General features: G+C 42.9%; 1 protein-coding gene across 1 annotated transcript; it reads left to right on the top strand.

Annotated features, from left to right (window-relative positions):
• The first annotated feature begins 4190 nt into the window (after positions 1 to 4190).
• Positions 4191 to 8619, top strand: sstr2b (somatostatin receptor 2b). The gene is made up of 2 exons (XM_056452553.1): positions 4191 to 4273; positions 7053 to 8619. The coding sequence occupies exon 2, from the start codon at positions 7097 to 7099 to the stop codon at positions 8222 to 8224; it is 1128 nt and encodes a 375-aa protein (XP_056308528.1). The 5' UTR covers positions 4191 to 4273; positions 7053 to 7096; the 3' UTR covers positions 8225 to 8619.
• The last annotated feature ends 3682 nt before the right edge of the window (positions 8620 to 12301 follow it).

Genomic DNA, 12301 nt, shown 5'->3' with positions numbered 1-12301 from the left:
CTGTCTGATTTCAGTGTGTCACTGTTCAGAGTCGTTCTCCATCTCTCTGAGGAGTGCACAGACGGATAGAGGACTGATACTGAAAGGAATGGGACAGTATCCTGTGCGTCCTTAATATCCCCCGGTGGACAGCTAGGGAGGGTGTTCACGACAGAATGTACAGCTAGATTTGATGATTGCCACCATCTCCACCTTACAGAGTCAGGAACAGTACCTCCAACATCTCGTGACGGATCAGGTGTGGTTGTCTGAGAGCTTCAGCATTAGGATTGCTGTTTACAGAGCTGTCATTTCAGATGACGCCCCGCCCACTTATATGACTGACAGGTTATCCAACCAGTTGTGTTTCGTTTTGTGCCACGACATGTTTGTGGGTGTGTCTTCAGAAAAACAATCCGAGACCCAACCGTGCATTATCCATTACAGAGATCTTTAAAGAGCCCATATTATGGGATTTTGAAAATGCCCTTCCATGTAATGTGTAACACAGCTCTAAGTGAAGTGAAATATCCAGCTAAGGCTTAAATCTGTAAGTGTACAGTGTTTAAAACTATTGATTCATCTATAAAAGAGTCGACTCATAGTGCTTCAAACGAGTCGTCTTGATAACGAGTCATTGGGTGTTTCGCGATGACGCGGCTACGAAACACAAGTAGTTGCACGCGCAAACCCGGGAGATTTGAAACCTGCGGCCCCGCCCACTAACAGAAAAAAAGTCACACACACACACACACAGAGACACACACAGACACCGGTCGAATGAAGTCACGCTGTGCAGATGGAGATTATTGACAGTTCACCCAAAGATGAAACCTTAGCAATATAGCCCAGCCTTGAGCAGATCGAGAGCCTCTGGAAACTACCTGCTTACAAAGAAGACTTCATCGGTTTGTTAAAGGAAGGATCGGTAAAGACTGTCAGAACAAGGATCAGTGCATCATGGATCAGTTTCTTCCCCCATTTCACCAGTTATGGTACGTGCGATTAAAACTGTTGCCTCGTTTACGGCTTGCAAATTCTGTATTTAGTTGTGTTTTGTTACTTGTAACCGCGTGTACTGTATGAGGTTAACTCTATATATTCTCATATCGCGTGTAAAGCCACGTTGTAAACGCGACGCGTGCCGCTTTGTTTACGGATAGTCAGCTATGTGTGTGTGTGTGTGTGTCTCCTCTGAGGACGGTCGTTTGTGTGAGTGTCTCCTCTTAGGAGGTTAATGTGTGTGTGTGTGTGTGTGTCCTCTGAATAGGGTAAAGCTCTAGGCAAAGGGTGATCACGCCGCCCTCAACCCGATAGTGAAAACGAAAGGGACCCGTTTGTAAAGTGAGGACCGGGGGGGGGGGTTGGGATTGGTGTAATCGCGGATGTAACCGAGGACGCGGAGGGTGCGGGAGGTGTCGCCGCCGCGCCGTCTATATTCTGGACGCGCCGGCCCTGTGTGTGTGCGTTTGTGTGTGTGAAAAGAGCAAGTAGACTGCTAGATCTCCTCGCCAGTTCTTGGACTTTTTGCTTGATAAAATAGTTAGTCGTCAGTATTTTCTAGTCCATCGTCTGTATTTACATTCACCCACTGGCAGCCAAAATCCACTATGAAGCGTGTGTGCACTGTGACTACTTTTAAAATGTTGATTAGCTGCTGGGCATTTCACTCTGCCTCGCCCTGAAGCCTGTCAGTGTCGTCGACCAATCGCAGCAGGCGGTCATCGGTCCAATCAGCGCAGATTAGCTTCGCGCTGAGGAGGGGTTTGGGTACAAATGAATCGCTGAACGATTCATATGAGAGTCGCTGGAATAATTAGGTAAAAATAAATGCAGATTATAAGACCATCAAAGTGTTTTTTGACCTTGCATGCATATTAGACTGTTGTTGGAGACCCTTACAACCTAAATATGACCCTATTTCATGTATAATATGGGCTCTTTAAAGGTTTACAATGCATCGATATAAAACACAGTGTTGCTGTATGTGTGAGCATCCACAAGATAAAGAAGCCATTACTGTTGAGATCAACTTCGCTCTCTTATATTCATTACAGAATATCTGAAGGGTTTCACTGCTATTAGACAAACAGTGATAACACGAGAGAATATAAGGAAGATTTCTTGATGCAGTGAGTATGTTTAATCATTTAATTTAGGTCTAATTAATAAATGCTCATCATCATCATGTGCAGGCAGTAGATCGCTGGTTAATGGCCGTCTCAGAGAGTCACACGTTGATTAATGAGCACTGTCTTCATTAATGTGAACATCACAGCTGTTTCATGCACTCACACTTGTTTCCAGACGGCTGATGAAGATCACTGCACACTCCACTCACAGAAATCCTGTATATTAAACCAATCACAGGACAACTGAAGAACTCAGTGAAAACACTCCCTAGTGTCTCATGTTGACTCAGCGTAGAGTTCCCTCATTAGGGAACTGCACACTTCAGAGTGGCCTTTAATGGTGGCCGGCCTCCGGGCTGTGTGAGGTGAAAATATAGATCTTTATACATTTATTTTTACAAAATTAGGTCTGATATAACAAAAGCTGAATTTTCTACTCTTTTTGTACACATATAAATATATATATATATTATATAACAGTAAACTACAGACAATACAAATAAATTCATCTCTTCAAATATTAATCATGTGCGTCTATATTTATTGATTGAGAAAATCATTTTTGCAGTGATTTTATTCGCTTTTTACTGCTTTAAATTCCATTATTTAATCAAAAATAAGCTAAAATGGTTCTTACACTCATATACAGTACATGTGCCAGCAGAGGGCAGCTGTTCAGCACCACAGACTGATCAAAACATCACATCATCCACTGTCACACATCAGAATAACACAGCAGTGTGCTTTAAAACGAACATCTGTTTATCATATGTCTATAGTACATCAGCTGTGTGAGTGACAGGCTCTAATACTCAAACACTACGAGACTGACATGCACAGATGGTTATAATGTTTGATATATATTGAGTCTGTGAGACTGTAAAATGATTGTGTCATAAGCCAAGGAAGAAACCCCAAACCATGAGTTCTCCTTCACCAAACTTGACTGATTTCTGTGAGAATCTTGGCTCCATGCTGGTTCCAGTAGGTCTTCAGCAGTATTGGTGATGATTGAGATGCAGATCAACAGATGATCCAGCAGAATAATCCACCTTCTGACATTTTATGATCAACTAGTTCTTATTTGTTAGTCTTATAACTGGGATTGACCACAAGACTTCTGTGAGGTGGTGTGTATATGAGACAGAGCTTATTTTGTGTCCTGATGATGGACGTGCTGATCACAGTAGTCTATCAGAGGACAGAATCTTACATAAGCTCATCAATCAGAGGAAAAATCAAAGATCCAGCAGTGGACTGTATAATATGATATTGAGCATCATGACAGCTGTAAAGCACCATCACTGACCTGGAAACACTGCAGTGCTTCATCTGTGGGTAAAAGCAGCGTACAGAGTAAAACAGACCAAACCATCATGATTCTGGATCAAGCTTTCATTTCAATTGTTTTTCATTTTAGGAAATATAGTGTTGTGTTCAGACATAATGAGTCTAAATGAAGAGAGTTTCTCCTGAACACAAGCTCAATCATCTGGTTTCTTACATAAGATGATCCTGCTTCCTCCACTGTCAGATGATTGAGCTTGTGTTCAGGAGAAACTCTCTTCATTATGTCTGAACACAACACTATATTCAGTGCTCGTCTACAGAATCCTGCTGGATTGTTCAGATATTTGGAGTATATAGATATCAGAGGGTTTGGACGACCTGACTGAGCAGGGGTTTTCATCCCTTTAGGACATATTTCATTTATTCTAGGTGTATTATATTGGAGCATTAGCGATGCAGTTAGCATCATACAAATATTCAGAGTCAACATCTGAAGTAGATCATCTCCCTTTATTAAAGTTGTGCTAATATTATTGAGCAACACCCATTCCTGTAGAAGTGTTTGGAAACACTTTAGATTCACTGTAAATGTTGACTGCTGTGTGCTGGAGTATACATGTACCCCCCCCCCCTCTCTCTCTCTCTCTCTCACACTCTCTCTCTCTCTCTCTCTCCCTCTCTCTCTCTCTCTCTCTCTCTCTCCCTCCCCTCTCTCTCTCTCTCTCCCTCTCTCTCTCTCTCTCTCTCCCTCTCTCTCTCGCTCAGACTCATCTCTCTTTAGCATCAGATCCGATCTGAACATGCGTCTGGATGATTTGTAAGGGTTTCTGAGCAGGATCCCGCTGTACTGTACAATGCACGTCTCCATAAAGGTAAGCATGAGCTTTACTCATATTAATTTTGTCCAACAGAATCCCTCAGAAATAATGTGTATTGATACAGAACACCAGTTTCTGCTTACAGTAAACATCAAAAACAAATGATGAAGTTATTAATAACATGGACTCTTCTTCTACATTAGTGTCAGAACAGACTGATCACGTTTCATTGTAAATCATTACTCTTATATGTGTCCTAAAGAGACACTAATAAATGTCACAGACAATAATAAAGGCGATGTGTTACGTCTGTACTTGAGTTCTGGTGGAGTAGGTCTGAATTATGGCTTTATACACGTATGCTCCTGATAAAACATGTATTTAATAGCTGGAGCTGGATGGAAAGGGACATTGATTGATTGGTTTGCTTTTCAGCCTATTTCTCCACCAGGGATCATTATGACTGAGGACATCATGTGCTTTATCATGTGCACAGAGATACAGAGACACAGTAAACAATAGTTTGACTGTAAACATTGAGTTTCATTCAAGGATTATACCTTAATAAAGTAAACATTTCTCATTGAAACTCAGTGTGAAATGTACTACATTCACTATAGTGATGTGTCCTGATGCCCCAGTATAGTAGTGGGTCCTGATACTCCAGTTTAAGTGAATGTACGTCCACTAGTCGCTCGTATCCTACTCTGATAAATCCCGGTGTGTTTTTGTCAGGATCCAGCTCTTACAGCCCTGTCACTCCTGTCTGTGTTTACTGTCTCTGTTTGTTTGGTGTATTAGCACATGGTTGTCTCTTGTGTTGTGTTAGCCATGTGCTCCCCATGTCCTGCCTCCTTGTTTTCCTACACCACGCCCCCTTGTTTAGTCCTTGTTTGTCTAATTATGTTCACCTGTTCCTCGTGATCTCTACTCCCTTTATATTGAGTTCATTTTCCCTTTGTCCTTGCCGGTTCATCATACTATCTTTTGTGTGCTTGTCTAGCTAGTGCTTGATAGAGGTTTATATATATATATATATATATATATATATATATATATATATATATATATATATATATATATATATATAAATAAGTCTAGTTTTGTTTCTTTTGTATTCTATTTCTTTTCAATTAATTTATCCTCTTGACTCTGTTTATTTTTCCTCTTCAGCAAGGTTGCTGTCATTTTCAGCTTTATTTCTAGTTTAAGACTAATTTCAGCTTTTCATTGTGCCATTTTTGTGATCCTCAGTCCCCGTCTAGCCCTATAGTTCTTCATTTAGTTGCTGTGTTTTGCTTTGTGAAGTTTATTTATAAACTAAAGTCGAGAGGATTGCATGCTTATCAGAATCAGAAAGAGCTTTATAGCCAGGTGTGTTCACACATACGAGGAGTTTGTTTTGGTGGCAGAGCTTCTACAGTGCAACAAGATAACAGACGGTTTATATATTTATAATATGTGTATGAGTGAACACAGCTGCTCATGCATTAGTCAATTCAGGATTCACTAATCAGACGATTCCTAAGCCACTATAAATATCCTCAGTTCATATCACAGCCATCTTGGTTTTGAAGAATCCCCCCTTCCACCCCTACTCCTCCTCATTTCCTAGATGGGTGGCACGGTGGCCCAGTGGTTAGCACAGTTGCCTCACAGAAAGAACGTCACTGGTTCTAGTCCTTACCAAGCCAGCTGACGTTTCTGTGCTGAGTTTACCAACACAATCTCACGGCAGTTCATAACTTTTTGATTTGGTGGCTAATCCCTATTAATTCGTATGATCTAATTTATACTGCTTAGCACGATTTGCTCATCACCTGATGATGGTTGGGTTTAGGGGTGGGATTAGGTACCATGCCTCCATTTTAAAATCGTACATTTTCGTTCGACTGAATTAGCCACTAAACTGACAAAATGTAAAAGAGGTACATTTTCTCGTGCGATCAGGCGGAGTTTACATGTTCTCCCCGTGCTCACGTGGGTTTCCCCGGTTTCCCCCCACCGTCCAAAAACATGCAACTTAAGTTATTGACTAATCCAAATCAGCACCATAGACATGCTCCTATTCAGTAGTTATCTCTTAAGAACAATCACTATCTGTTCACTAGCTACTACAGCAGGGGAGTTCTGGAGATCTACCTGAGCTCAAACTCCCCTCTCACCCTGTAAACGGGAGGGAGGATCTTCTGAGCTCAGGGCTCTCTCCCGGGACAGTACGCTTTATAATCAATCCTCAGCTGAGTGTGAACTCTTGAACTTCTTTCTAGTTAGAGCTGATGACTTTCTGCCTTTTAGTCGATGTATTGAGTCGCTCTTTTCTTTCATTTGATTTCACTTCAATATTTCCTGTTTTTACTTTGTTCTGGTTCGTCTTTGCTTGCTCTTTTTAATTGTCTTGTCTCCCCAGCTGTCTAGTCCTGTTGTGTTGCTTGTGTCACTTGCCTCCTGAGTCTTCGCTGGTTGTGGATCCCCTTGACTTGATGTTCCATCTGTTTACCACCCCTGTCCCAAACCGGAGGTTCGGCTAGCTGCTTACAGACTGCTTGGCCTGAGGTTTGGAATTTCCCCTTTCCTAAGCAGCCTGTTTCCCCACCAACAGGACCGTATCCTCCTGAAGCCTCCAACTCTCCAGCCTGTTCTCCTGCCATCACCCTGCACTATTGTGTGGACTGTCCTTCTGTGTTGCCTTGTTTTCCTCCTGGAAATAAACCCTGTGTTCTCCTGTGTATTCAGCGTTTGGGTCCGTCTTGCCCACCCTGACAGTTTTGTGGTGTAGGTATAGAATATAAGTGTAGGACTGATTATTTATATATTACATCCTATTTTTCAGCTGGAGCATCACATGTAAGGGAAGCGAGCATCTGAGGGAAGTACATGATGGATTCCTGGACATATTTGTTCTCTCCCAGTTATTACTCCACTAACCTGTCTGGATACTCCCTGTACGACGGCCTGCTCAACATATCTGAGGATGAAACCCTGAGTAATGAGCCTGAGCAGCACCTGACCAACACTAACACAGCGGTGGTCACCGTCATGTACTTCCTGGTCTGTGTGGTCGGGCTCTGCGGAAACGCTCTGGTTATTTATGTGATCCTGCGATACGCTAAGATGAAGACGGTCACGAATATCTACATCCTGAACCTGGCCGTGGCAGATATTCTGTTTATGCTAAGCTTGCCCTTCATTGCTCTCCAGTTAGCGATGGTGCACTGGCCGTTTGGGGCTACGATGTGTCACGTGGTTATAACTATGGACTCTCTGAATCAGTTCACCAGTATCTTCTGCCTGATGGTGATGAGTATTGATCGATACCTCGCTGTGGTGCACCCGATGAAGTCGATCAAATGGAGAAAGCCACACGTGGCGAAGGCTATCAACGTAGCGGTGTGGGTCGTGTCTCTAATCGTCAACCTCCCGGTACTGTTCTACAGTGGGCTGATCACTAAATCTGAAGGGTGCTTCTGCAGTATTGTGTGGCCGGATCCGCAGGGAGCGTACCAAACCGCCTTCATGATCTACACCTTCTTCCTCGGCTTCTTCCTCCCGCTGATGGTCATCTGCCTGTGCTATCTGCTGATCATCATCAAGGTGAAGTCCTCAGGGATCAAGGTGAGCTCCAGCAAGCGCAGATATTCAGAGAAGAAGGTGACGCGTCTGGTGTCTGTGGTGGTGCTGGTGTTTCTGTTCTGCTGGCTGCCGTTCTACATCTTCAACATGACCTCGGTTACGGGCACTGTTAGCGATACGCCTTTTCTGCGCAGTGTGTTTGCGTTCGTCGTGGTGCTGGGATATGCCAACAGCTGCGCTAACCCCATATTATACGCTTTCCTGTCGGAGAACTTCAGGAAGAGCTTCCAGAATGTTCTGTGTTTGAAGAAAGACGGAGGGTTGAGTGATGTGGCTCGCTCTAACAGCAGACTGGACCGGTCGCAGATTCTGAACGAGCCGATGGGAACTCTACACACGCTGATCAACGGAGACCTGCAGACCAGCCTTTGATGAAAGCGCTAATTACTCATATAATGTGATGTTGGCAGGGCCTGTGTGTTGGAGATCCAGCAGTGATTGTGGGTCATCAGGTCCGGTCTTCCAGCCAGAAGAAGACTATAGATCTCTTTAACCCTCAGGCTCCTGGAGGACAGCTGTTTCCTTCATCTGAGCAGTTCAAGACTTGGCTAGTTTTAGTTTACCATCTGAACACGCGCACACACACACACACACACACACAAGAGGACTGGGATCGACAATGTTAAGTTCTGGAGATAAAACAAATCTCTTTCCCTTCACCCAGAAATGGGTCCCCATAGGACATGAGTGGGAAATGCTAAAATTCATTCATTCATTCTCCTTCAGCTTAGCCCCTTTATTCATCAGCGGTCGCCACAGTGGAATGAACCACCAACTATTGCAGCATATGTTTTACACAGTGGATGCCCTTTCAGTTGCAACCCATCACTGGGAAACACCCATACACACTCATTCACACACATACACCCACCCACACACTCCTATATTATGGTTCGAGTCCCGGCTGGGTCAGTGTGTGTTTCTGTGTGGAGTTTGCATGTTCTCCCCGTGTTGGTGTGGGTTTCCTCCGGGTGCTCCGGTTTCCCCCACAGTCCAAACACATGCGCTATAGGGGAACTGATCAACTAAACTGACTGTAGTGTATGAGTGTGTGTAAATGAGTGCGTATGGGTGTTTCCCAGCACTGGGCTGCGGCTGGAAGGACATCCGCTGTGTAAAACATATGCTGGTACAGTTGGCGGTTCATTCTGCTGTGGTGACCCCTGATGAATATGAGACTAAGCTGAAGGAAAGTGAATGAATGAACGTCGTGGGCCAGATAATGTGGACTGGGCAGTGCACTTATAGAGTCCCCTAAAGCCTGATAATGAGGACAGGACATCTCCGCTGAGAGCATCCAGCCGTCTTTATTTTATTCCAGCTCAGATGAATGTGGTTCTGTCATGTTCTTTAGTTTTGTGGCAGGTAGCTGTGTGTAAAGTGGGTTGATGGACATCCAGGCGGTTGTTTTTGCACAAATTTGCAAAGACATGTGGTGCGATGTAAGCGACACAGCTACAGCTAATGAAGCTGAGGGTTTTATTATGGAGCCGGATCAGTCTCAGAAACAAGACATTTACAAAATAAGAGTCATGGTGGTTTGGGTCTTGTGGAGCTGCTCATGGATGGATTTGCTCTTCAGTGTTTGGACTTTCAGCAGTGAATATTAAACCACACTGAACTGAACTCTGAACACTGGACTGACACCGCTTCAGTTCACTAGAACTTCAGTGTTCAGCTGCTGACACACGATCTACACTGGAGAAGAGCTGGAGGAACACAGGAGGAACACAGATCAAGTGTCTTCATCTCTGTCACACTTTTCTACATCTGACCGTAAGATTCTCTCTCTCAGTAGAGTGTGTGTCTGAGCATGTGTGTTTGAGTGTATGTGTGTGTTTGAGCGTGTGTGTCTGAGCGTGTGTGTCTGAGCGTGTGTGTTTGAGCGTGTGTGTGTTTGAACGTGTGTCTGAGCGTGTGTGTCTGAGCGTGTGTGTCTGAGCGTGTGTGTCTGAGTGTGTGTGTGTCTGAGCGTCTAACATCAGATTATTGGATGTATCAGCACAGATGATATTTCTGAGTGTGTGTGTGCTGTCCATCACTGATCACTGGCTCTAAATAAACTGCTTGTCAAAGGATGAGGTGTGCTGGTGCTTTACTGAAACACTACACTCGTTATCCGGACACACAGACGAATTTAATTATGATAAGAAATGTGTTTAAATGATGTAATATTAACAGTAATTCAGGCCAGCTTCAGTTAATAAAGGTTTGGATTATTTTGCACAAAAACTACACTGGAATCTGGAACTTGAGTCAGGAAATCCCTCATTTAAAAGGCTTCTGACTACTGAAATTGACATTAAATAAGTGTTTGTGTGTCTCCTCTCTCAGGTTATGCACTGTTTCACTGTTTAATATTGGAAAACATGCTTGATTTTACTGCGTTCACATACATTTGGGAATACAGGTGATCAAAACTCAGATAATGAGCTGATATTAATGATGGAATCTGCTGATAGTAGGCCACTACACTGTATAAAGTGACGTCCTTCTCACTTTCTAGTGTTCAAGGCAGTCAAGACTTGAGAGGATCATTTTCTATAGTCATAAATGTCCATTATGGGTGTTTAGTATGAGAATGAAATGTTAATAATCTCTTTTATTTGTCAATAGTTTAGTAGATTCCCTCAGTTCTGGATCTCCAGAGGATCCTCGAGGCCCTCTAGTGGACGTTACCCTTAAACTGTTTCAGTCTACATTCATTTCATTCATTCATTTTCCTTCAGCTTAGTCTTCTATTCATCAGGGGTCGCCACAGCAGAATGAACCGCTAACTATTCCTGTATATGTTTTACACATCGGATGCCCTTCCAGCTGCAACGCAGTACTGGGAAACACCCATACACACTCACACACTCATACACTACGGCCAGTTTAGTTGATCAGTTCCCCTATAGCGCATGTGTTTGGACTGTGGGGGAAACTGGAGCACCCGGAGGAAACCCACACCAACACAGGGAGAACATGCAAACTCCACACTGAAACAGAAGACTGAGAGGGAAGTGGAAGCTTACTTCAGAAAGAAAGTCTCAACACACACGTCTTTATTCAATGATAAATGAATATATCAATAATCAATGCGCACAGATCTTTTTGTAGCTCTCAGAGATATATGGTGTGGTTGTGAGAGATAATGCTGTACTGCACAATCAAATATTAATGAATATTATTTGACAATTACAGTAATATTAACGTTTGATGGCTGAACTGTTTATTTCACCATAAATGTGATGCAAAGTGTAACCTGTTTTGCACCTTATCCATGCTTCTACACCTCATTTTTATATATATATATATATATATGTGTGTGTGTGTGTGTGTGTGTGTGTGTGTGCGTGCGTGCGTGCGTGCGTGTTATTTTATTTATTTATTTTGAACACGTGGTCTTGTTGAGATATATTATTGTCTGTTTTTAAAAATTGGACAGAAATGACAGATTTATTTTATGAAGTGATATTGATATGCTCAATTGCTCTATCAATCTGTCGAACATTTCACACGTAAATAATAATAATGAGCCCTTATGTGCATATACTGGGGCTCCCCCTGATGGACAGCGTTAACATTACAACATCCCGCTCATTCCGCTGTGGCGACGCTTGATAAATAAGGGACTAAATGATAATAGTATTAAAGTAATTGTTCTTGATTGGTTGTATAAGGAGCATAAGGTCATATTGATCCAGAAAAACAGAGGAGAAGGCCTCTATTAAACAGACAACACATGATGTGTAATGGTTTTCTGAAGAACTAACATGTGGAGAGGAGTACAGTGCAGGAATATTTCCCTCATCTTCACCACACTGTAATGCTGGCTTCCACACCACTGATCTGCATTGGCTCAACATAAAGGAATTAAGTTAACTCACCAGTTTTTACAGGCGTAAGTGGATTACACATAAAACAATTTAAAAGTTAAATCCCAGTAAAACCTCAGTAATGGTGTCGTTTCAGCTCAGTATATGAGCAGTTTGATCAAACAGCAAGAGTCTGAGTGCATTGCTGGAAAGTAAAGCCACATCTGACACTGACTATAAGAGGTGTCTCCCAGATAAACATGTGTTTAGACAAGCCCTTCTGTATTTTCACATCCTCCTGTCTGCACTGTGGGGTGTGATGTGAGTCTTTAAAGCACCAGTGTGGTCTTAGTGAAGCACAGTCATGACCTAAACACATGTATTAGCTCCAGGAACAAACGCATTGTCATGATCACCAGCGATATAACCACCAGAGGGCGCTGGTAAACACTCACACGAACTACAAATCTGCTGGTGAATGGACTACAAGAACCAGTCATGCTCCATACACACATCCGGTTCCAGATCCTGACTGATCGCATACACACAGCTGGTGCTGCTCAAGTACTGATTACACACACACATATATACAGCTCACTTTGAGACACCCCGAGTGTTGAGTCTTGTTGTCTGCTATAGTGACATTACA

Source organism: Danio aesculapii, chromosome 3 (genome assembly GCF_903798145.1).
Source record: "Danio aesculapii chromosome 3, fDanAes4.1, whole genome shotgun sequence".
Taxonomy (NCBI): Eukaryota; Metazoa; Chordata; class Actinopteri; order Cypriniformes; family Danionidae; genus Danio; species Danio aesculapii.
This window is presented reverse-complemented; position numbering and strand designations above follow the sequence as displayed.

Excerpts from the sequence above, each read along its gene's own strand:
- sstr2b (XM_056452553.1), top strand. The coding sequence starts at position 7,097 with ATGATGGATTCCTGGACATATTTGTTCTCTCCCAGTTATTACTCCACT.